Source organism: Lissotriton helveticus, chromosome 3_2 (assembly GCF_964261635.1).
Source record: "Lissotriton helveticus chromosome 3_2, aLisHel1.1, whole genome shotgun sequence".
NCBI classification, from domain to species: Eukaryota; Metazoa; Chordata; class Amphibia; order Caudata; family Salamandridae; genus Lissotriton; species Lissotriton helveticus.
The window spans coordinates 405,711,014-405,737,222 of NC_136062.1; the positions used below are offsets into that span (position 1 = coordinate 405,711,014).

The 26,209-nt window shown below is 49.9% G+C and overlaps 1 protein-coding gene across 2 annotated transcripts in view; it reads left to right on the forward strand.

Moving 5' to 3' along the window:
- LDLRAD3 (low density lipoprotein receptor class A domain containing 3) overlaps nt 1-26,209 on the forward strand; it is a 498,268-nt gene that overhangs the window by 232,999 nt on the left and 239,060 nt on the right. For both annotated transcript variants that reach the window (XM_078684328.1, XM_078684330.1), the window contains one exon: nt 21,962-22,087. In XM_078684328.1, coding sequence (XP_078540454.1) covers nt 21,962-22,087 — 126 coding nt within the window. The remainder of the gene's footprint in view (nt 1-21,961; nt 22,088-26,209) is intronic.

The following is a 26,209-nucleotide window of genomic DNA, read 5'->3' on the forward strand; positions in this document are numbered from 1 at the left end:
ACTGGCAGTGATGCTGACTAGGGACACAAGCAGTGATGCTGACTAGGGGACACAAGCAGTTATGCTGACTAGGGACACACGCAGTAATGCTGACTAGGGACACAAGCTGTTATGCTGACTAGAAACTCTAGCAGTGATGCTGACTAGGGAAACTAGCAGTGATGCTGACTAGGGACACTAGCAGTGATGCTGACTAGGGACACAAGCAGTGTTGCTGGCTGTGGGCACTGGCAGTGATGCTGACTTGGGGACACTAGCAGTTATGCTGACTAGGAACACACGCAGTGATGCTGACTAGAAACTCTAGCAGTGATGCTCACTAGGGACACAAGCAGTGATGCTGGCTGTGGGCACTGGCAGTGATGCTGACTAGGGACACAAGCAGTGATGCTGACTAGGGACACAAGCAGTGATGCTGACTAGGGACACAAGCAGTGATGCTGGCTGTGGGCACTGGCAGTGATGCTGACTAGGGACACAAGCAGTGATGCTGACTAGAAACTCTAGCAGTGATGCTGACTAGGGACACAAGCAGTGATGCTGGCTGGGGGCACTGGCAGTGATGCTGACTAGGGACACAAGCAGTGATGCTGACTAGAAACTCTAGCAGTGATGCTGACTAGGGACATAAGCAGTGATGCTGGCTGTGGGCACTGGCAGTGATGCTAACTAGGGACACAAGCAGTGATGCTGCCTAGGGGACACAAGCAGTTATGCTGACTAGGGACACACGCAGTAATGCTGACTAGGGACACAAGCTGTTATGCTGACTAGAAACTCTAGCAGTGATGCTGACTAGGGACACTAGCAGTGATGCTGACTAGGGACACTAGCAGTGATGCTGACTAGGGAAACAAGCAGTGATGCTGACTAGGGGACACAAGCAGTGATGCTGACTAGGGACACAAGCAGTGATGCTGACTAGAAACTCTAGCAGTGATGCTGACTAGGGACACAAGCAGTGATGCTGGCTGTGGGCACTGGCAGTGATGCTGACTAGGGACACAAGCAGTGATGCTGACTAGAAACTCTAGCAGTGATGCTGACTAGGGACACAAGCAGTGATGCTGACTAGGGGACACAAGCAGTTATGCTGACTAGGGACACACGCAGTAATGCTGACTAGGGACACAAGCTGTTATGCTGACTAGAAACTCTAGCAGTGATGCTGACTAGGGACACTAGCAGTGATGCTGACTAGGGACACTAGCAGTGATGCTGACTAGGGACACTAGCAGTGATGCTGACTAGGGACACAAGCAGTGTAGCTGGCTGTGGGCACTGGCAGTGATGCTGACTAGGGACACAGGCAGTGTTTCTCTCTAGGGACACGAGCAGTGTTGCTGGGGGTGGGCACCAGCAGTAATGTTGAGACGGGTCTGTGGCACTCTCTAGGGCGGGAGACACTGACACTGGTGGTTTCAAAGGCACCGACTGTCCCTTCTATCTGCCTTTACATCGCACGCCTGATGTCTGGTGCTGCCTCCAGCCACACGGGGCGTTTGCCTAGTTACCTATGATGCAGGTATTGAGGCTACTGGGACAGGGGAGTGTCTGGTACTTCCTGTACCAAACACCCCCCTCTTCAGGGGAGGAAGGGGGTGAGTCCGGCGAGTAGTACTGCGCACGAATGCCGGTGCATACGTTGAAACAACAATGTAGGACTTCTTTGGGGACAAAATTATTTTTTTTTTAGTTTGGAAGTTAGAGGAGTGTTCCTTGTCGCCTAGCTATGTAAGGACTTACCCTTATACCACTAGAACCTTCCCCTCCCTGACTTCCTTTTTTTTTTTTAAATAGATAATTACTTTTAGTTGCATGCGGATCGTGTCCGCAAAGTTTGATCATATTAATGTCTACCGCGGGGCCTCGTCTTTCATTCGGCATTCCTCTTCTGACTGAATGATCTTTAAAATACTTGAAATGCTTTTTTAAATATTAGCCGTGCAGCAGCCCCTCCCCCCTCCCATCCCCCCTTACTCGTTAGAGACCTTGCGTGGGGCCGCTTTTAACTCTGCGCATCCATCAAGGAGGTTTATGAGCGCCCCTTGCTAGATCTCTGCTGCCCCCATCAGGCAGCCTGCTGCAACTGCTTAATGTCTATTCCACGCTGTGCTGGCGGTACTCTGGATGGCTAGGGAACAAAGGGGCTGTTTCTGCTTAAGTGATTTGTTTCGGCATCCGTTCTACAGCTCTGTGGCAGCCCGGTGTGTACCCAGACAGAAGAGGGTACCCCAGGCCTCAGCTCCGAAGAAGGGCACTGCCAGAGGAGGTAGACACCCCATCAGGAAACTGTTTTAAAAAATGCTTCAATGAGAAATGACTGGCCTCGAGCTATTTTATGTTCTCCCTGTTGCGACAAATAAGTGACATTTGGTACACAGAAATAAAGCGCTTTGCCTAGGATCACACAATGTGGTCGTATTGGGAGGCAGAAATAAGAACTCACGCCCAATTTGTTTGATCAATTCTATGACCGTTTTGCAAATCTATTCTTTACGGAAGGAAAAGTGGTTTGCTTATATCTCGTGTGACTTATTTTAAGTGACTGCAGCTCCCTAAAATAAGTCTGACGAGTTCCTGGCAGGAAACTGCGTCGAACAGAAAATGTCTCTCGGCCAGAAAGTGTGTAAATTGAGCAGTCTCCCGCTGATCACTCCTGAAAAATGTAATCTGATACGAAAATGCACAATTCGCTATTTTGAACAAATGATGTGACTACCGCATTACATACGATTTGGGAATTTCGCTTTTTTTTAGTGTAATTCAAACTTGCAATCCACCCTTTACACGCCAGGACCCATCTTCTGCTCCTAGCGTATGTAGGGGCATATTATCAAGGAAGGGTGATACATTATCGCCGCTTTTCCTGCCGATAAAACGACGATAATGGGCTTGATAATATGCTCTATAGAATTCCTATCGAAGCCCATGTTAGATGTCTTCACATCTAACATGGGCTTCGATAGAAATTCTATAGAGCATATTATCAAGCCCATTATCGCCGTTTTATCGTCAGTTTCCTGCCGATAAAAGTGGCGATAATGTATCACCCGTTCTTGATAATATGCCCCGTAGTGCGGTGGAAATAACTCGCCCTCTGACCCCTTATTCTGTCCGTCCGGAACTACACCCTGCTGTAGTATTACATTTTACCGTAGTTGGACAGACTGCATGGGGGTTACATTTTGCATCCTCTGCTCCACTACTCTGTTCAGACAAGGTGGCACCTACCACATGCCAGGAGCTTCTACTAAAATTCACTTTTAACATTCTGTATGGTAAACAGTACACTTCACGTCACCATGGCCGGGGACTGCGCTCTTTAAAGGCACCCACACTCTCCCTTTCTCCCTCTTTCCACCAGAGACTGTGCTTGTCGGGGACCCCAGGCCTCTCATTGACACTCAAAAGACTGCACCAGCGGATTTAAGAACCCCTTTAGGCTATGTTAATACAGGGGCGGCTCTAGGCTCATGGCGGCCTTGGGCAGGGAGCGTAGGTAGGGGGCCCCGGAAGAGCGGGTCCGGGCGGGGTGGGGCACAGAGTCCAGTGAAGAGGGGTGGATCAGGGTGTTTGGAAGTGGAACAGAGCCGGAGGCTGCCAAATCCCTGCCAGGGGCCGCAATGCAAATCTGTATCCATCCTCAGAGGATTATTATATTATGGATATATATTGGCGTGGCGGCCCCTGGGGTTTGGTGGCCCTGTGCAGGTGCACAGCTTGCACATGCCTAAGGCCGCCCCTGGTTAATAGGTGCTTGGTATAGCGCAGTAACTCGCCCAGACGGCCGGACTATCCCAGAGGAAGGACCAGTCCCAACGAAATGTATTCTTCACTTGTACCACCTGCTCCCCCGTCTCTGTCTCTGTACACCTCGTGTCAGTCCCTCCCCCACCACCCTGTCTCCCTCTCCCACACCTTCTCTTTAATCTCCCCTTTCATCTTTCAGTTACTAAGTAACCCCTTCCCTCGTCCTGCTCTTTCTTTTCTGTCTCAGGACGTCTCGTGTATCCTCTCTCCAGCCATCCTCTCTGTTAGTACCTTCCCCACCGCCCTGTCTCCCTCGCTCCCTCTCCCACACCTTCTCTTTAATCTCCCCCTTAACCAGTGCTTTAAATGGGCCGGTGCTGTCCGGTACGTAGTACCGGCACTTTTGTATTTATTTTGAGAGCGAGAGTACCGCCATTTCTCAAGAGCAGCCTAATACTTTTTATTGGAGAGTACCGGCACTTCTCAGAAACAAGCAGGTACTCTGCTACAGAGTACCTGCACTTCTATTTTCCATTTCAAGCACTGCCCTTAACCTTTCAGTCACTCAATGTCTTGTTCTCTATTCGTCTCCTCCTTACTCTCCACGGCAGTGTATTCTCTCCCAACACTGTGTTTCCTTATTTCAACCCAATCTCTCTCGCACACCTTCCCCTCCCCTAGACCATCGTTTTTATGCCTCTCATTCTTTTTATATTCTCTATTAGATCCTTTCATGTGGCCTCTACCCCCTGCCTCTCCTAAGCCGCCTCTCCTAACCCTCACCTGTCTGCCTCTCTTACACATCTCTCCTAACCCTCACCTGTCTGCCTCTCTTACACATCTCTCCTAACCCTCACCTGTCTGCCTCTCTTACACATCTCTCCTAAACCTCACCTGTCTGCCTCTCTTACTCATCTCTCCTACCACTACCCCGTCTGCCTCTCTTACACAATCTCCCTTCTGTAACTCATTCTTCCCCTCTGCGCTCATTCTCTGTCGTCAGTCTGCCCTCCACTGCCTCTTCCTCCTCTCCACTGGCCCTGCCCTCCGCTCGCATCTTCCTCCGTTCTTTTCTCGCTCTGCCGTCCCTTTCTACGCTCTACTTTGTCACTTCTCTTTTGCTTTCTCTTTATCGTTTCTTCTCTCCACTCATCCAGCCTGGCGTCCTCTTCTCTGCCCTCACATCCGGGCTGAAATCTCTCTACTCCTCCCTCTGCTCGGCTTTCCCCCTCCCTCACTTTTTTTCATCCTCTTCGCCACCACAATCTGGTACTCTCTTTTCAACAGGCAGCGTCTCTTCTTTCTCCTGTCCTCTCTCCTCCTCCGCTCAAGTTATCTTTCCTTCTTACCCTCCCATTCCCCATTTTCTTTAGATGATTCTTCTCACTTTTTTTTCTTCTCCCTGCCCTATCACCCGCCCTCATCTATTCCTTTCTCTCCATCTTCAGTGAGCCTGCTTTCCCTTTCGCCACCTTCACTATTTCTTTCCTCCGCCATTACTTCCCTCCTCTCCGTTGTTCCCTCTCTCTTCTACCCTTCCTTTACATCACCCTCGGCTTCCCTACGTTTTCTCCCACCCCACCGCGAGGCTTTCTTGCCAGAGACCCCGCGGACCCCCCCTTTCAGCTCAGCCCCTCATCCTTTCATGGCCGAGTCTGGGGAGGGGGTGAGCGCACATTCCTCCGCGGTGCCCCGAACTACACCCCCCGCCTTTGAAAGGGATCCCCAGCCCCCCGTGGGACCTGCCAGCCGGGATATTAATGCTCTTTCAGCAAGCCTGATGTATGGGCTGCTCGGGGGCGGCTGCCAGGCCAGGGTGCCACCTCCTGGGGGAGCAGGGAAGCGCTTGGCGCTCAGCACCGGGCCTCTGTGAGTTATGTGCTGTCACCGAGGCCTGTCAGACTCGGCTCAGGGAAAGGGCAACCCTGGGCAGGGACACTAATGAACAGACGGCCCTCCGCAGCACGCATCCGCGCGGCCCAGCAGCTAGGCCGGGCCTTCCGTGCTTTTAATGAGGTCCATTACCAAGAGACGTGGCTCAGCGGGTTCATGCGCCTGTTGCAGAAATGTGTGAGACGCGCGAACCGCTGGTTTGACTCCGAGCAGGGCCACCCTAACCTTTTATCATTCTTGGGTACCTTGTGGGGTGCTGGGTATTTACAGGGCTGTGAAAGATGGGGCATGTCCATCATTTTTAACGTATCATAGAGAGGTGCAGCTTGAATCCGCGACACAGCTAGCTCTGGGCCAACTTCTGAATGTATGCGGGTGAGTTAGAAAGCCAAAGAGAGGACAGGTGAAGTGCTTGAATCAAAAGAAGCGCAAGGGCAAGACCGAGGTGCTTGAGGAGGAGAAACGGAGCGGGCACTTGTGACTCCTAGATCTACCTCGGGGACCACACAGACCTTTAGGGGCCCAACAGATCCCCCCATTCGATCGACAAGCACTACAAGGTCTCACACATCATTTCTGATAATTTTGATCGTCTCCCTCATCAGTATTTCCAAATCATGCACAGACTTCCAAGCTATTCATTATGTTCAAATCACTCCTCAGTACTACGCCCTTCACTCCATCTTTGGCCTCTGACCTGCAGGCCAAGATCTTGTCTTGTCACACATCAGTCAAGGCCAGGCATTGCTTGCTGGGCTACCCGAGTCCTCACCGAGACCATTGAACACACAGCAGCTCAATGACTTACCAACCAAAGGAAGGGTGAGTAGATTTCACCTGCCTTGAAGTGTCTCCATTGGCTTCCGCTCTCTGTCAGTCTACTGAGGGCTTGTAGGGTGGTCTTCAATGGTTCAGATGGGAAGCCCAACTACTTGGCTTCTATTTCTATTTCAAAATATTTTTATTGAAATTTTTATATATGCAGGAGATAAAGAAAGACAATACAAAAAATAATACTACATGGCAAAAATACCTTTAAACAATATCAAATCTAGTAACTAAATGTATTAGTTAATTAATTAACTAATACATTTAGTTACTAGATTTAGTTACTTAATTAATTAACTAATACATTTAGTTACTAGATTTGATATTGTTTTAAGGTATTTTTGCCATGTAGTATTATTTTTTGTATTGTCTCTCTTTATCTCCTGCATATATAAAAATTTCAAATAGAAATATAAATAGAAGCCAAGTAGTTGGGCTTCCCATCTGAACCATTGAAGACCACCCTACAAGCCCTCAGCAGACTGACAGAGAGCGGAAGCCAATGGAGACACTTCAAGGCAGGTGAAATCTACTCACCCTTCCTTTGGTTGGTAAGTCATTGAGCTGCTGTGTGTTCAATGGTCTTGGTGAGGACTCGGGTAGCCCAGCAAGCAATGCTTGGCCTCTACAGATGTGTGACGAGACTAGATCTTGGACTGCAAGTCAGAAGGTCAAAGATGAAGTGAAGGGCGTAGTACTGAGTAGTGATTTGAACATACAAAACAACAACAGGTAAAGATTAAACAACTGTTTAAAGGAAACTAAAAGGGAGAAGCGAAGGGAAAACAGATGATTAGGATAAGATTAAATTGAAAGGAGTTACTAAGATAAAGCGAGAGCAAACATCAATGGAAAATGAAAGCCACAAAGATAAAACAAATATTCATACATTACTTTATATCTAAGTATAAATCAACAGGTAACCAGAAGGATTGAAAAGAAAGCGAATTATGAACAAGCCCTTTCAAAGATAATTGAGCACCTCTTCTTGTAAAAAGAACCCAAGACCACCACAACTTGGCTTCTAAACTTACCGTATCTATTGGCACATACAGGACAAGGAGCACATGGCGTGGCACAATGGAAATCCAAAAGAATTGTAAAAAGTACATATGACCAGGATAGTTTTTAAGTCAAAAGGAACAAGAGTGTCCCAGTATGTCCAGGTGTTCTTGTCTATAATAGTAGCAACTGAAAACAAGTGTTATCTTGGAACTCATTTGTAACACAGTCTGATGTCACAGACTTCTGTGTAGACTTAACCTGCAGAAGAAATGTATAATAAAATAGATAAATGTATCTTATAGACGTAATCTTTTGTCAATTTGAAGTGTTGAGCAAACTACCAGTACATCATTATCTAGATCTCAAATTCGATTCAACTCAACTAAAATGTATCTTAAGTCACACATTGTAAAGAATGATTATAACATTACCAATACGGTGAGCAATTAGTACATGTAAAGAAGCACCCTAAGTGAAAAAACAGAACCAAAAAAGGATCTGAGTGACCAATAACAGAAAAATTCTTTCTCTGGGGAGACAGTCTTTTTACACATTAAAAGACACAACGGATGAATACACATTGTGCTGCATGCACATGACTATGGTCTGTCTCTTTGTACTTGTAGATGGCAATTCCCCCTAATTAGTGGTTAATATTGTCTCACGAGGACTGAAAAATAGACCTGGGGGATGGTTGTAACGCTGAGCGTGGTCCATTGGTAAGTTGTAGACCGGGCCAGGAATGAGCTCCTCAGCCCCTCATGAACTAAAGCGATTCCAGGTGAAAAAATGTCCTTGGAAGGGTATTCATATACAGTGAGAAGTATCCCTAGTCAATGGAGTATAGCAGCAGTGGTCACAGGAGTTTTGGAATAACAGCGGTGACGCTCTCAATGTGGCCCCATTAAATGATAGGCTCTGGATCGGCTGTGTTTTGCGGTCTCTTGGTCCAAGATCAGCTGCGAGACAACGAAGATCAGCTGGAAGAGGAATGTGTTTAAAACAGGGGTCCCCGACCTCTTCTGTAGCAAGAGCTACTTATGTTCAATGAAAATCATCCCGAGCTTATAATATAATTAAAATTGTTATACTGACCACATCAGATTAGTGCATTTTTTTCTCTCAAATATATATATTTCAAATTTCGGATACATATATTAATTCAACTAAGCAAAAACTTCTAATTTTGTAGGCCAGGCTGAAAACTGGAGAGCGACTTGTGGGTAGCTGGAGAGCTACTGATAGCTCACAAGCTACTTGTTGGAGAAGCCTGGTTTAAAAGTTTGCTTCACCTGTCTTTAAGAAGCAAATACGTGTTCTATTAATAGCTTTTCTCTGAAATAGGAAGACATGACATCTTGCCCTCCCATTTTATCCCAAGAGCACATAGTTTGTTGTCTGAAAAATACCCTATTTATATTTTGGCATTTAGGCGTGCAGCTGATAGACTCTGAAGACATGATGCATTGGTTTATGATGGATGTATAACGTTACATCGCAGGCTATTACAACGCCTGCCTTTACAACGCGGTATTTCCATCGCAATCCATTACAACGCATAGCGCTTTGGGGTGCTGGATAGTGAATAGTTTAATTTACTATTCCAACTCTAGTCCCCGTGGACACTAGGGAAGGTGTTGGATAGTAAATTAAACTTATTCCCTATCCTAGAGCGCCCCCCAGCGCAATGCGTTGTAATGGTTTGCGTTGTAATGCCCGTGTTGTAATGGTAGTGCGTTGTAAAAGTTTCGTTGTAAAGGTTGTTCACCATTTATGATGACAATAACACACAAGAGCAAGGCAGGGACAAAACAAATTACTTTATCCTTCCCTGTCACTTCTGGCGTTCATAGAGATGAGTCCTGCCGTTGCCGCCATTGCAAAGCAGCATGCTGCAGCGCGATGTGTTTAATGAAAATGTACACTGCCACTCTGCATGGAATGTGGCTACTTTCAGCGCTGACTGCTGTACTACCAGTTCACCCCTCATTGCCATTCATCCACCTCACTTACCTAAGTTCCAGTGTCCCCTCCTCTATGGCACTCTCTTCTTCCCTATGCTCACCTTCCACACCTGTTCGGTGCAACCTTTTTAACCCTAAACATGGCACCTCTTCTACATGGTGACCATTAACCTAGAATTAAAAAGGAGGTGCAGAGTGGGGGCAAGTAAAAATTGCTCACAAATGGGTGGGTTCTCCATGTTATCCTCTGTATGGGGTAAGGTGGAGTGTTTACTTACATTCCAGACCTAAGTATGGAAAAGGTCCTGCCTCTAGTATGGACAGATCCTAAGGCCATTTTTCTTACACTTAAAGTTCCCTCGACTAATGGTTCCAGTTCCAACTCTCCCAGTACGTTTAAAACCCGCTCTTGGAGAAACATGAATTCTGGGGAACTAAATGACATTCTTTCAAACTCTAGTTCTAATGTGAAACTGCAGCAGCAAGATCAGCTAATTTGTTAGACTAAAGTGTTGTTGCCAGTCCCTGAAAAAAAAATGGAGTCTCATTCTGAAGAAAAGATAAAGTTTAAATCGATTCTTAATGAGTATAAAGCGCTAACCATTGCAGTGAAATCGCATTACTTCACTAATAAAATAAGCTCGGACAAAGTTTCTACTAGAACGTTATTTAAAACAGTCAAATCTCTGTCTAACTTGAGTAATGGCAGCACCTTTAATCCTGATCATTCCTTTTGCAACAAATTGGCAAGGTGAATCTAATTTTTCTGGATTTTTTCCTCCTATCATAATACCTCTTGTGATGATGGACTTGGCTCTACCTTCACAGTGGTAGATTTTCAGGAAAGCAGTACAAGTACTGATCAAAATAGGTTTGATACATTTCTCTCTGTGGAGAAAGTAATCTATTTTATTAACTTATGGGTTCTACCGACCCATGCCCTCCTCATGTTTTACACGAGGTTTCCAGAACAGTGAGTGTCTTTCTTACGGAACTACTGAATAAAATGTTGACTGCAGGGCAGTTTCCAGTCCTCTGGAAACAAGTCTCAGTGCTCCCTTAGGTAACAAGCATTAAAAATGCAATAGGTCTCGCCTTTCATTAAGTTAAAGCCATTTGCTTTGCTATACAATACCATTAGCAAAGTAAATGACTTTAACTTAATCAAAGGCGAGACCTATTGCATTTTCAATGCTTGTTTAAATGTGATACCTAATGAAAGGGTTTGTCCCTTTATAAGCTTTATAATAAGCATAATTGTCCATTTGCTTTATTCAACTTCATGGTAAGCGACATAGAAAACAGACAAATAGTACAAAACTTAATGGGAGACTTCATCCCCCAGCAGCCATGTTATGCTGTGTCGGTTTTGTTTTGATGTCTTGTATCTTTAGGTATCCCCGACTGACCCGGAGTAAACTCAAGTATCAGGCAGCAAGCTGGTCCTTTGCAACTAACTCGCCTTGTGCCTTTTTCAAAAATGTTTACGGCTGAAAAATCTCAGTTTTAGGTCAGCAAAGTTATTTACTCAGGCGAAGTCTTACCCAAATTAAAACCTGGGGCGGCGGTACAGTTATCAGACTCAATTGTACTGCGCAAGCGCACTGGGTGCAGGCGGGGGAGGAGAAGGGGGCGCAGGTAACGGTGAAAGGGGACGAGAGAGACAGAGGAGGCAAACAGGGCGGAGCAAATGTATATTGAGGTAGATTAGAAGAAATGGGAGGGTCAGACACGTTGAGGCAAGTAGCGAAGAGTCGATGCGGAAAGAAAGAGTGTCCACAAGGAGAAAGTAAGAGGCAGTGACCGGGTGAGGCGCAAACTGCAAGAATGTGAGCAGGTTGGGCTAAAGTAGGGAGACGAGGGAATAGGCGAGAGAAGTGAAGTTCGAAGAAAGAGACCTTGAAGCAAGCCAGATGCAGAACACCGGCTGCGGGCTGTGGAGGGCATGACAGCTCGGTTGAGATGAGGTGGGCGGTACAGGGAGGAGGAGCTTTCAGGGGAGACGGTGAGTGTGAGATTAGACATAGCAGCATTAGGAAGGAGAGGGCGGAGTCCTATGCGAGCCGCCCGGAGGGGCCGTACTTTGAGTCAGGATTGCTGCTGGCAGGCTGAGGCGGACGGCGTCCGTCGGAAACCGGCACCTGGCCTCTGCCTCCCGTTATGTGTGTGTACTTACGAGCTCACGGTAAGGGAATATCATGGTCGTATCTTTGCAACACTATCATCGCTGCTGCTGTTAAATCTTTAACGGGTGAAAATTGCGGCGCCGGACACTAGCTGCTGTTTGTTCCTCATTTCAGAACTGTGGGGGAGATTGTGTGAAAAGGACGGTGTGCTCGTGATGTTACAAGTTCCAAGAGCCAGACAAGCCTTTCACCGTAACACGGCTGGCAGGGGAGGGGGCGGAGAGGGGAGAGGTGCGACACGGCAGTAGGAGGAGGAGGGGGGAGGAGAGTAGGGGAGGCACGGCCTAGCGGCAGGCAGGCAGGGGAGGAGAGGAGGAGGGGGGAGGAGAGTAGGGGAGGCACGGCCTAGCGGCCGTGCAATCAAGTAGTGAGGGGGCGGAGCTGGGGGAGGCTGTGAGAGAGAGTAGGCAAGGCAGGCGGCTGGGGGCATGTGCACGCGCTTTTAAGCTCAATGCACATGCGCATTGAGCTTAAAAGTCACGGGCACTGCAAGGAATCGCCACGATTCCTTGCAAGTTAGATAAAGTCTGGATGAGCCCCTATAGTCTCGCTTGCTCGATGCGCATGCGCATCGACAGGCGAGACCTAAAAAAAGGCCCTCATTAGAATAGCTATAGCCTATATCTCACCTCCCCTTGCCAGTAACAGAGCTGAAAAGGGCTATGAATGAGGAAATTCTATCTTTTCTGTATTCAAATCATCTTCTTGATTCCTTGCAGTATGGTTTTAGAACAAATCATTGTATTGAGTCAGCTCTATTGGCAGTCACTAATGGAATAAGAATGGTGGTTGACAAGGGTGAGAAGGCAGCATGTTTTTTGTCTGCTGCATTCGGTCAACCACTTACACCTTATCAACTGGTACGAGTTGTTTGACTTCAGGAGCTCAGCACTGGCCTTCAGGAGCTCAGCACTGGCCTTGCTTACCTCTTTTGTTGTATTATAGGGAACAGATGGTGATTCTTGGAGACTGCCTCTCGGATCCTTTTTAGCTTCTCTGTGGGGTACGTCAGTGGTCCTCCCTTAGCCCCTCACTTTGTAATACCTATGTCACTCCCTGGACAATCTTGTCTGCAGCTACGGTTTTGTGGTAATCTCCTATGCAGGCGACCCACAAATTGTGGTGTCAATATTTTCGGAAGCTTAAGGGGAAGCAAAAGATTTTTGCAACTGCATTGTGACCTGGATGCAAAAAAAAACGGTTTGAAATTAAACTCAGAAAAAACTGAAGTACTACTCTTTGGGAACGACTCTACCTTCTGGAACTCTTCATGGTGGGCAGCCAAACTTGGTTCTTCTTTCTCTCCAGTCCAAAACGCAAAAAATCTGGGGGTCGTATTTGACATCAAACTATGTTTTTGAGACCAAATTAATCAAACCACCTCCTCTTGTTTGTTCCTGCTCAGTTCTCTAAAGTAGATCTTTCCTTTTATAACTTTAGGATGAAAAAAAAACAGTAATTGTATTACTTGTCATTAGAAGGATGGATTATTACCATGCTTTGTAGGCAGGCTCTCAAAAGCGTTTGTTGATAAAATCTACAATCACTTCAAAATGCAGCTGCCTGGGCTGCTATTGAAAATTTCATAATTTGCCTCCATTTCTAAGCCCTTGCAGAGCCTCCACTGGCTACCAGTTATAGAAAGGATCAGTTTCAAAGCTCAAACAGTGTCTGGATGGAGGTTTCTCCAACCAGCCTATTTTCTTTTGTTAACAATTTTAATTAATTGAAACAATAAACAAATACAATACAATACAGTTTCAAAGCACTATGTCTGGTGCATACAGCTCTTCACATGACAGGACCAGAATACTTTCCCAACATTTTTTTCTTGCATTCAACTGGTCATTTACTCAGATGAAGTTCTGCTAGGCTGGTGGCTGTCTCCAGAATAAACAGAGCTAGATGTGGCGGTAGGAGTTTTGTTGTGCTTGTAAATTTGGAATACTCTGCCGTTGAACTTAGGATCCCGACCAAATTTGCTGTAGTTCAGGAAGATGCTAAAAAATCTGCTGTTCTCACAAATAGATAAATAATAAATCAGCTCTGATTTAGGCTCTGGTGGTTTTTCTTTCTGAAACGCTAGCACCAAGACATCACTGGGTAATTACAAACTATATGCGTTTATTTACATTATATTACGTTACATTTCAGTTTGCAGTGCTTCTGACATGCTGTACCTGCTCTGTGTGAAAGAGAAGCCTTGACTGTCACTGCTGTGCCTATTTTCTATGTGAAACGCTTGATCAGCTATGTTATGTTATGTTATTTTTATTTGTACCGCGCACAGCTGCCCCAGCAAAGGGGCGTCCTGGCACTTTGAAAAGGTAAACACAACACAGCATTAAAAGCAAGCAGAGGGAGAAAGGACATCTCAAAGAGGCTAAGCAAATAAAAAGGTCTTGATGGCCCGTCTGAACTGAAGGAGCTCATCGATGGCCCGGATTTGCGGAGGAAGAGAATTCCACTAGCTCGCCGCCAGGACTCGGAAGGAGCGGCCACCAATTCTGCTCAGCTTAAAACGCGGGACCACTGCTAAGTTCTGACCGAGAGATCTAAGAGTGCGAGAGGGGACATAAGGAGTCAGCAGATTCTCCAAAATTTGTGGGGATGTACCCTTGAGGATTTTAAATGCAAGGCAAAGAACCTTGAATCTAATCCTCTGCTGCACAGGGAGCCAGTGGAGAGAGCACAGGGTATTGGACACCGGGCCGCGACGTTTTGAACCCGCTGCTGTCGGGAGAGTTCTGACTGGTTAACCCCCGCCAGTAGTGAGCTGGCATAGTCCAGCCTGGACAGCACTGATGCTTGGACCACCAGTTGTCTTGTGGGTGCATCAAAGAATTTAAGGATGGGTCAAAGACCTCTAATGATGCCATAGCAAGAAGCCGCCACCTTCTTGGTATGACAGATGAAGCTCAAAGAAGGATCAAGCCACACCCCCAATCTCTGACGCTGGGAGGGGAGTCACACCCAGATCCGAAGGCCACCATTTGTCGCCCCACAAAGCCGCCTGTTTACCAACCACCATAATCTCCGTCTTCTTGGTGTTTAACTGGAGACAGTTGGAATTCATCCAGTTAGCCACTTCCCGCAGACCATCACAAAACCTGGGAGCCTCCAAACCTGAGTCCCTGCTCAGTGTGAACGCCAGCTGCGTGTCATCTGCGTAAGAGACCATAGTCAGGCCCCACCGCTTGACGACCGCAGCCAACGGTCTCACATAAAGATTGAAAAGGGTGGCACTCAGTGATGACCCCTGTGGGACCCCCTGGTCTAACGGCTAAGATGACGACTTACCGGGCGGGATCGCCACCTGGAATGACCTATCCGTAAGGAAGGATCGAAACCAGCACAGGGCGAGGCCAGAGACGCCCACCTCCTCCAGTCGCCAAAGCAGAATCCCGTGCGAGACCGTGTCGAAGGCGGCACTAAGATCTAATAACAACAGTGCCGCCGTCCGACCCGAATCCAGCACGGAACGCAGGTGCTCGACCATAGAGAGAAGGGCCGTCTCCGTGCTGTGACCCGCATGGAACCCGTTCTGAGTAGGGTCAAGAATGTTAAACCTACCAAGATGGTCTGAAAGAGTGGCGTTCACATGGGCCTCCGCTACTTTCGTGGCCCAAGGAAGTAGAGAGATAGGGCGGTAGTTTTCAGGTTTAAGGGGGTCGAGGGTCGCCTTCTTCAAGAGTGGCGTGACTACCGCCTGCTTCCATCTGACGGGAACCACTCCAGAAGAAAGGGACAGGTTGATCAAAGACAGCACCGGGGTGCGGCAAACCGGCGCCAAGGTCTTAAGTTGGGCCGGTTTCAGCGCATCTGCCGGAGATCCAGACTTGATTTTAGCGCTAAGAGAGTCAAACATCTCCATAGATAAGGAGGGCAAGATAGAAAGACACTCCCCCTCACCTAAGGTGCAACCAACCTGCTGTAGCGTCAGGGAACGCGTTGAAAAAGTGCGATAGATGTCTTGCACTTTTTCGTGGAAGAAGGAGGCCAAACCCTCACAGTGGGTGTCCGAGCATATTTCCACCGCAGTAGCTCTCTTAGCCATCAGGTCCTTTAATTCTTTAAAAATGAGTTTCGATGGATTAGCAGAATTCTGAAACTCATGGGCATAAAAGGAAGCACGTGTTTGACACACTGCCCTGTGGTAGATCTTGATCTTGGCAAGATAGCAGGTCTTTAAGTCTGGATCATACGACTTCCTCCATAGTCTTTCGGCCTGTCTACAGGCCCGCTTAAGAGATGCCAAGGTACTGTCATACCAAGGGCTCGGCTCCTTCCGACGGCACTTAGACCAACGCATAGGGATCAGAGAGTCGAGGGCCCCAGAGATCCACTCACAAAAGGAATCGTACCCACGATCAACCTCGGTGAGTGGGCCTAAAGGAGCCTCCTCGAGCAGATGGTAGAAATCCTCCAGTCTTAATTTGTTCCAGTGTCGTTTAAGAACAGGTCTGTGCTGTGATAGAAAAGGAGATTCAGACAAAGAACATGCCGTTTTCACCAGCATGTGGTCTGTCCAGACCAACTGAGAGGAACCAAGAACTCTGAAACCTTCTAGATTTGTGAAGAAAGAGTAAAGAATATGACCACCTCTATGTGTGGGAAAGGTAATCATCTGCGAGAGCTGTAGAGCCTCAAGATCCGCCAGAAAGCTCCTGATGGAGGGTAAAGAGGGGCAGTCAAGGTGGAGATTAAGATTTCCCATGACATTAAAATTGGCGCATCCTAGTGCCTCTGTACTAATATACTCAGGAAGAGCAGCCCTAAAAACGGAATCGCAGCCCGGAGGCCGGTAAATTAATAGACCAGAGAAGGTAAACTGGTGACTAAACGCTATTTTGAATAGAGCACCCTCACACCCCAAAAGTTCAGCGGCTTTCCACTCGCAAGGATAACACCGTTTGGTGGCCATCGTAATGCCTCCACCTCTGGTCGTCCGGTTTAAGGTAGAAACGGCATAGTCTGGGGGAAAGGCTAGGTTAATTATCGAGGAGTCAGAGTCCTGGAGCCAAGTTTCAGTCAGGAAAAGCACCTCAGGGGAGCCATCAATGAGGAGATCGTAAACCTCCTGATAGTGCTTTACCAATGATCTGACGTTTAAGCTCCAGATACTCAGGTCCCGTTGTCCTACCTTCTTTGTAACAGGAGTTGAAAGCCCCAAGGAGCGAATAAGAGAAGGGGGTTCCAATGACCAAGCACCACAACTACAGTGATAGGGGCCACAAAGAGGGGCCACAGGCGAGAGCTCGCAGCGTGTAAATCGATCCCGAATGGCCAGTAAATCGGCCCTGCTGTAAGTTCTCGGAGGCGAGGTCATGATGTCCAGTTCCAGAGTTCTGCCACGACCCGCGCTTCCTTAGCGCTGACGGGCGCAGACGGGCACGACTCAGGCGCAGGGATGGCGCGCCCGCTGCGCGATCCCGCTGCGCGATCCCGCTGCACTTACTAGGGAGCTATATGTAGGCATGCCTCTAATCACCCGGAGCGCTAGCCCGCTCGTAGGCGACGCCCCCCACTCAACACACACCACTCCAAGATGGCGCGCAAAACATTTCCCCACCCCAGGAACCGGACCCGCAACAAGAGCGGTGAAGACCGATTACAGTGCAGGTAAGGGGAGAAAAGAATCCCTCGTTAAAATCAAGGGAAAAACCAAATAATAACAACACAGATAAAAAACAGGTACTTTTAAAAAGAAGCGCAATGAAGGGAGCGCGAAGCGCTATGCGGCGTTTAGTTACCTAAACAGGGCTATTGCCTGTGCTATACTTTGTAGGTCTCAGCTGGGCGTGGGCAGCGAAGCTGCCACGCCTCTCCGAGAGATCTTGTAAATAACATGATTTCTAAAAGGGTCTGTAAAACCTGCCCCTCCTTTTCATTGGGTAGTGTCAGCATTTAGGGTAAACACTGGCTCCCCATTGAAAAGGAGGGTTTTCAGTTACCACCCTGTCTGCTTTTTAGAAAGCCCCTACGGACACCATGGCCTGGTTTCCGGCTTGTTCTGTGTGCTGCGGAAGTGTGCACTTTAGCTGTCACGGTGGTACCTGCTCTGTGAGGCTGAATAAACATTTTTCTATTCATAAGCATAAAGTATTAGGGTTGTCATGGGTAAGCCCAGATGTGGGTCCCCTGCACACTGTGTTACTGGAACCAAGCTGTACCCAGCTTATGATCCCACTACAAGGGCAAAATCGGTCCTGGTTTGCTTGTATTCCGGTTCAGGGAGGACCTGACTTGACAGTTCAAGCTGGACTGTTCCCATGAGGAGCAGGGTCAAGACTGATTTGCATATGGCTGGGTCCCAAATGAGGTGGTTTGGTGGCAAAAGCATGATGTATTGGAATGCTTCTCTGAGGGATTGCCAGTAGTTAGTCTTATTGCACGCAGCCTCCCATCACCTTTTCAACCCTGTACAGTAACCAGTTAAGTCAACAAAACCATATTAAATTCCAACAAGCATTGGAAATGCAATAGGTCTCGCAGCATTAGAGTTAGTGCTTTTAGAATTGTTTATGGTTTTTTTGTAAATCTTTAGCATTTTTGTTTCCTGTAGCCAATGCTAAAGAATTAAAAAAAAAAGCCATAAACATTTCTAAAAGCTCTAACTCAAATGCTCCGAGACCTATTGCACTGTGTGAGGGTGAGGGGTTGAGGGTGAGTGAGGGTGAGTGAGGGTGAGTGAGGGTGAGGGTGAGTGAGGGTGAGTGAGGGGTTGAGGGTGAGTGAGGGTGAGGGGTTGAGGGTGAGTGAGAGTGAGGGTGAGTGAGGGTGAGAGTGAGGGTGAGTGAGGGTGAGGGTGAGTGAGGGTGAGGGTGAGTGAGGGTGAGTGAGGGTGAGGGTGAGTGAGGGTGAGGGTGGGTGAGGGTGAGTGAGGGTGAGGTATTGAGGGTGAGTGAGGGTGAGTGAGGGTGAGGGTGAGTGAGGGTGAGGGTGAGTGAGGGTGAGGGTGGGTGAGGGTGAGTGAGGGATTGAGGGTGAGTGAGGGTGAGGGTGAGTGTGAGTGAGGGTGAGGGTGGGTGAGGGTGAGTGAGGGTGAGGTATTGAGGGTGAGTGGGGGTAGAGGGTGAGTGAGGGTGAGGGTGAGTGAGGGTGAGGGTGAGTGAGGGTGAGGGTGAGTGAGGGTGAGGGTGAGTGAGGGTGAGGGTGGGTGAGAGTGAGTGAGGGTGAGGTATTGAGGGTGAGTGAGGGTAGAGGGTGAGTGAGGGTGAGAGTGAGGGTGAGTGAGGGTGAGGGTGAGTGAGGGTGAGTGAGGGTGAGGGTGAGTGAGGGTGAGTGAGGGTGAGTGAGGGTGAGGGTGAGTGAGGGTGAGGGTGGGTGAGGGTGAGTGAGGGTGAGGTATTGAGGGTGAGTGAGGGTAGAGGGTGAGTGAGGGTGAGTGAGGGTGAGGGTGAGTGAGGGTGAGGGTGAGGGTGGGTGAGGGTGAGTGAGGGATTGAGGGTGAGTGAGGGTGAGGGTGAGGGTGAGTGAGGGTGAGGGTGGGTGAGGGTGAGTGAGGGTGAGGTATTGAGGGTGAGGGTGAGTGAGGGTGAGTGAGGGTGAGGGTGAGTGAGGGTGAGGGTGGGTGAGGGTGAGTGAGGGTGAGGTATTGAGGGTGAGTGAGGGTAGAGGGTGAGTGAGGGTGAGTGAGGGTGAGGGTGAGTGAGGGTGAGTGAGGGTGAGGGTGGGTGAGGGTGAGTGAGGGATTGAGGGTGAGTGAGGGTAGAGGGTGAGAGAGGGTGAGGGTGAGTGAGCTATTGAGGGTGAGTGAGGGTAGAGGGTGAGAGAGGGTGAGGGTGAGTGAGTGTGAGGTGATCTTCTAGGTATGTATGTGCAAAGACTCAAAGACCTACGCATCATTTGTGCCTGCCATGCCAGTAATCTTGTAGTCCACACCTTGCCTTGCCTTCTGCCGCCACATTGCTTGTTGGAGTTCATGTTTTAATGAGGAATTGTTTCTAGTACAGTGTGGGTGAGTGGGGTGAACAACAAGCTAATTTTACAGCTACAGTTTCTGCACTAACATAGCTTTTCTGCTTTTGTAGTGCAACTCTCCAAAATAGCGAGTGCATCGCAAACTCAATTTTGCTGCAAAACTACAGTGCTGTAACAATTAACGTCTGTTCTTTGTTGTGAAAACACACTTCTGTGCTCCAGTCAGTATTTTTGTGTGTCAAATGACTCAATATCTTTCAGAAGTGAAAGGTGGGGGGGCTTCCGAACGTCATTTTAAAACTCAGTTTGGGCCGGGTCTACACTATACTAGTCTGCCAACTTGAACTCACATTAAGCAGGACGCTTCCAAACTCACTACATGTGGCGTCATACAAAGTAAATAACTGCATTTGGTCCTGTGGGGGGTAGGGGCAGTCTACAACAGCCTGCGTAACCTTTTTTTTCCAAATTAAATTCCACGTGACCACGCCCCGGCACACGCACCGCAAGAGTCATTGCCGCCAGAGTTCAGCACGACGTGGAGGCGGGCAGTGTTCTTGGAGCAGCAGCAGTATTTAGCAGGCCTCTTATAAAGGCAGTGCCACCAGTAAAGTAAACCTGTGAGTAAAAATGAAAAACCAAACCATTCTACGCAATTGTATATTAGCGTTATTTTCTCCTCAAGCGAAAGGATCGGAGACACGACAGTCTAAGAGCATTTGTCGTGTGCTAGTGCACTGCAGTCCTGCTGGCCATTTAATTCCATGGAGCCAGGCGGCTGCATCGCTGTCGTGGGGCTCTGTGGACCAGCTCGCCCTTTTCGACCAGCTCGGCTGAGCTGACGGTGGTGCGGTTCTGTATGGGATGTCGGACATTGGAGCATTTTGTGCAGACTCGTCCCAGTCTGGAGCAGCCGCCTTCTCTTTTGTCAGTGTGCTCTGGCCTTTGCTGGTTGACTTATGACGGGTGGATTTGATAGCCTGGTGATGGCACATGCGTGTTGTTCGGGTTTACGTTCAGAGTTGTGTGTTGGCGGCTGCTGTTTGTACGAGGTAATTGCCATTGTGGTGCTCCGTTGGGGGTCACAGCATTCCTTTTGGTGGTGCGTGCTGGGGGGCGGGTGTTTGCTCTGCCATTTCGAGTGAAGTGATGCATTGATTGTCAGCATTGGGGCGCTTGAGCTCGGCGAGGCTCAAAAGTGCAAGCAGCAGCTCTAAAATACAAGACGGAGGGAAGAGAGGGGAGGGGGGAGGAGAAATGCGACACGGCGGGAAGGGGAGGGGGCGGAGCGGGTACAATAAACAAGACGGAGGGAAGAGAGGGGAGGGGGGAGGAGAAGTGCGACAGGGGAAATGCGAGACGGCGGGAAGGGGAGGGGGCGGAGCGGGTAAACAAAGACGGACGTGCACGCGCTTTTAAGCTCAATGCGCATGCGCATTGAGCTTAAAAGTCACGGGCACTGCAAGGAATCGCCACGATTCCTTGCAGTGTGGATAAAGAGCGGATAAGTCCCAATACTCTCGCCTTGCTCGATGCGCATGCGCATCGACAGGCGAGACCTAAAAAGGGACCTGCGTAGCTGTTCAAAGCTACCAGCGTACTTAACACGTTAATTGCTTCGAACGTTCCGCCCCAGTACCTCTGTGGTAAGCTCACACAACAAGGAAACACTTCCAACATAGGAGCAAAACAAAAACAACATCCTTCCAACCACACACCCTACTTGGTGTAGAATGCTGCTCATGTAGGCAAACGCGTCAGCACCCTAGTAAAGGTAGTAAGCGCTATATAAATGCTACAGTACAATACAGTTAGTGAGCTGGGTCTGGCAGCGCATCTCAGTTCTTGTGCCACTTTGCACCTGGCAACAGTCCAGCTGGTACTGCTAAGTGAACAGCGAAGTGCCTGACAAGGAGGCCTTCGGGGCATCTTGCTGCCCAGCTCTGAGTCCCCTTGGATCTGGTCTTTCCTGTAGGGTGGACACTTTTAATTTTGTCAGTCCCTACCATCCATGCCAGTTTTGGCAGGGTGGTGGCACAACAGTACTACTGTGTGCCAAGCAGTGCCGGCCCTGAATACCGACTCTCAGCATCCCTTAATACTAGAAAGTTCTAGTCAATCACACACTCTAACAGTGTCACTTGTCACTCATTCTAAATACTGTTACATCAGCACCACTTGCATTGTCCATAGTGTAAATAGGAAGTCAGCACCTCCTGAGGCCTCCAAGCACCTACCTTGCCTTGTGCTCAGCTGACTGTGTGCCTGCTGCAGCCACAAAGTGTCATGCACGCTTGCTCACTCATACCTGTATGGAAGAAAGACTACCCCTTCTGCAGTGTTTTTTCTATGTCACTCCCTCGTGCTGGATGACGCTCATCTCTATTCTTTCTTCTTACTGTTTTCCAGCAAAAGTGAAGTCGAAGTGCGGTCCGACCTTCTTCCCGTGCGCCAGCGGCATCCACTGCATCATCGGCCGGTTCCAGTGCAATGGTTTCGAGGACTGCCCTGATGGCAGCGACGAGAACAACTGCAGTAAGTACCGGTTTGTTTAATTCAGCAGTATGGCATGCAGGGAGGGTCACGGGCAGTCCTGGGAAAATTGATACTATGTTAGCGAAATTCCAGAATTTTACATTAAATTTACTAAGATTCGCAAAATTTTGAATGACACAATTTTACGTATTTTTGGGTGATGTTTTGCAATTTTAGATTCAACAGCATTATTCTTATTTTAATATTGCTTTATACATCACTGTTTTAAACAGGGATACATATGTTCAATCACAGGATTTAATTTCACAAATGAGTGCATTATGGCACTAGTAGTCTTTGTTGTTTTTGTTTAATATTTGTATTTCTTTTAAGGTATTGCCTGCACAGCGTTTGAGTTGTACCTGTGAAATCTCCTGTATTTAATATACATTAAAAGGGGCTCTTATCATTTCCCCAGAGGCGTAGCTAGATCTTCTTGCGCCCGGGGCTATCCCTCAGATTGCCGCCCATGGCAGGTAGCGGGGAGGGCAGGTGCTGGGGAAAAAGGACTCAATCAATCAATCATAGTACTTGTAAAGCGCGCTACTTACCCGTGAGTGTCTCAAGGCGCTGAGGGGACGGGGGTGTCACTACTGCTCGAAGAGCCAGGTCTTAAGGAGTCTTCTGAAGGCGAGTAGGTCTTGGGTCTGTCGTAGGTGGGTAGGGAGGGTGTTCCAGTTCTTGGCGGCGAGGTAGGAGTAGTATCTACCGCCGGAGGTTGTTCGTTGGATGCGGGGAATGGCTGCGAGGGCGAGGCTGGCGGGTGGGGGTGTGGAGGTTGACTCTGTTGTTCAGGTAGGCTGGTCCGGCGTTGTGGAGTGCTCTGTGTGCGTGAGTGAGGAGCTTGAAGGTGTTCCTCTTGTCTACGGGGAGCCAATGTAGGTCAATCAGGAGGGGGGTGATGTGGCTGCGACGGGGGGCGTTGACGATCAGTCGGGCGGAGGCGTTTTGTATGCATTGTAGCCATCGTAGGTCTTTGGCTGGGATTCCTGTGTAGAGTGCGTTGCCGTAGTCCAGTCTGCTTCTGACGAGGGCCTGTGTCACCGTTCTTCTTGTTTCGGTCGGGATCCACTTGTAGATCCTGCGGAGCATGCGGAGGGTGTTGTAGCAGGAGGAGGAGACGGCGTTGACCTGCTTAGCCATGAAGAGGGAGGAGTCGAGGATGAATCCAAGGTTGCGTGCATGTTCGGTGGGTGTCGGTGGTGTTCCCAGTGTGGTAGGCCACAAGGAGTCGTCCCAGGCAAAGGAGGATGAGGACCTCCATTTTGTCCATCTGGCTGTTCCTCATCCAGTCGGCGACAGCCTTCATTCCCTTATGGAGGTTGGTTTTGGCGGTGTGTTGGGTCCTTGGTGAGGGAGAGGATGAGCTGGTTGTCGACGGCGTAGGAGATGATGTTGAGGTTGTGATGGCGGGCCACTTGAGCGAGGGGGGCCATGTAGACGTTGAACAGCGTCGGGTTCAGGGATAAGCCCTGGGGGACGCCGCAGATGTTGTTGGTGGCTTCGGATCAGAAGGGTGGGAGGCGGACGCTCTGGGTTCTTCCGGATAGGAAGGACGTGGTCCAGTCAAAAGCCTTCTCTTGGATTCCGGCTTCTAGGAGGCATGTCTTTAGAGTGCGATGACAGACCACGTCGAAGGCGGCTGAAAGGTCCAGGAGGATGAGGGTGGAAGAAGATGGCTAGTGAGTCGCACAGTTCTTGTGAGGGCCGGATGTCGTTGGCGCTGGGGTTGGAGAGTTCCTTTACAATGCTGAAGAGCTCTTTGCTGTTGTGTGCGTTGTTATCTAGGTGGTTTTTGAAGGAGGATCTTTTGGCTAATCTGATGAGGTGGGGATGTCTGCGAGTGGCTTCCTTGTGGGCTGCGTGGTTGTCAGGTGTGCGTTCGCTGAGCTATATCTTCTCCAGTTTTCGGCATGCGCGTTTGGTGGGGGTCGGTGGGTGGGTTCTGGGCGAGGGTGGTGATCAGCTGGTCTTTGGTGACTTTGCTCCAGCAGCGGTGGTGCGTGGTTGGTTTCTTGAAGGTAAAATGGATGCAGTGGTGGTCGGTCCAGTGGTGTTGACGAAGGCAACGCTGGTGTCCGTGGAGAAGACGGGGTCCAGCCTGTGGCCGGCTACGTGGGTGGGTGAGGTGACGAGTTGTCTGAGGCTGGCGAGGATGTCGATCAGGGTGGCGGAGTTGACGTCGTTGTTGTTCTCAAGGTGGAAGTTTAGGTCCACAATGAGGATGTAGTCCCTGGGGGCGAGTGCGTGTGTGCTAGCGAGGTCGGCAATGGAGTCGCTGAACTGAGACTAGGGTCCGGGGGGTCTGTAGATGAGTGTTCATCGGAGGGTGGTGTTGGGGTCGGTGTTGATTCGGAAGTGCAGGTGCTCGGCGGTACCAAGAGTGTCGTCCGTGTGGGTGGAAACCTTGAGGGAGGACTTGTGGACGATGGCTATTCCTTCTCCGATTCCGTTGGCGCGATCCCTGCGGGTGATCTTGTATCCGTCCGGGATGGCTATGGCGATGTCGGGTGCCGAGGAGCCGTGCCACCAGGTTTTGGTCAGGAACGTTGCGTCAGGGGCGAGGGTGTCCAGTAGGTCCCAGTGCTCGACGGCGTGTTTGTGTGCGGAGGGGGTTTACAATAGTATGCAGCGGAGGTGGTAGGGCCCGGTCTTGGGAGGTTTGTTGGCTCTGTCGCAGGTGAAGCTGCGGGTGCGGCAGGAGAAGGGACCGTGTGTGCGTTTCGGGGCAGCTTGGATGCAGGTGTGTTTTCTCGTCCGGGGTTGAGTGCGAGGAGAGTTCCGGCATCGTAATGGAGTCTGGTGTTGTAGAGTTCGCGGAGGCCAGGGATTCTGGCACTGGGCGCGGATGGGCGCAGACGGGCTTGCCTCTGGCGAGCCAGCCACCATTTAAGGCGGAGAGGGCTGCGAGCAGAGGTCCGAGAGACAACGTAGTATCGCCGCTAATAGTTACCTCGATCATGCAAGTTACATGCACATACAGGACACGATCCAAGGCTACACAGTAGGTAGGAAGGCACATCGCTTATACCTTTCACGAGCTCCCTCTGTGTCGGTGACAGCGCTACAGCGCAACAACACGCGAGCCTACCTGCTCGACGGTCTGCCCATCAGCCTGCCGGTCAGCATCCAGGGACCCAGGTCTACCATCAGCCACACGGGACGGGAATCCAGAGCCTTCACTACCGCGCCTGCTGCCTGCTGTCTCCTCCCCCCGCTGCAGCCCTCCACCATCGGGTCTGCAGCTGAGCAGGGGTAGTGGAGACTACAACATCCAGCAGCCTCCGCGACACGAGCGGAAGTCGCGTAGAGGCTTGGCGCCCGGAGGCGCTGCATAAGGGGCTGGCCTTGCTGGGGAGCGGGTGTCGGTGACAGCGCTCCAGCGCAACAACACGCGAGCCTACCTGCTCGACGGTCTGCCCATCAGCCTGCCGTTCTGCATCCAGGGACCCAGGTCTACCATCAGCCACACGGGACGGGAATCCAGAGCCTTCACTACCGCGCCTGCTGCCTGCTGTCTCCTCCCCCCGCTGCAGCCCTCCACCATCGGGTCTGCAGCTGAGCAGGGGGAGTAGAGACTACAACATCCAGCAGCCTCCGCGACACGAGCGGAAGTCGCGTAGAGGCTTGGCGCCCGGAGGCGCTGCATAAGGGGCTGGCCTTGCTGGGGAGCGGGTGTCGGTGACAGCGCTACAGCGCAACAACACGCGAGCCTACCTGCTCGACGGTCTGCCCATCAGCCTGCCGGTCAGCATCCAGGGACCCAGGTCTACCATCAGCCACACGGGACGGGAATCCAGAGCCTTCACTACCGCGCCTGCTGCCTGCTGTCTCCTCCCCCCACTGCAGCCCTCCACCATCGGGTCTGCAGCTGAGCAGGGGGAGTAGAGACTACAACATCCAGCAGCCTCCGCGACACGAGCGGAAGTCGCGTAGAGGCTTGGCGCCCGGAGGCGCTGCATAAGGGGCTGGCCTTCCCGCGTCGCGGGCCCGTGCGCGGGGCTAAGCCCGGGCAAAGGGCGGGCCCTCTGTGGCCCTCAGAGGCCTGAAGAGACTGGGCTGGGCACCACCCCCTGGCCAATTCTGCACTGCCCGTTAAGGTATAACATTTTGTGATTTAAA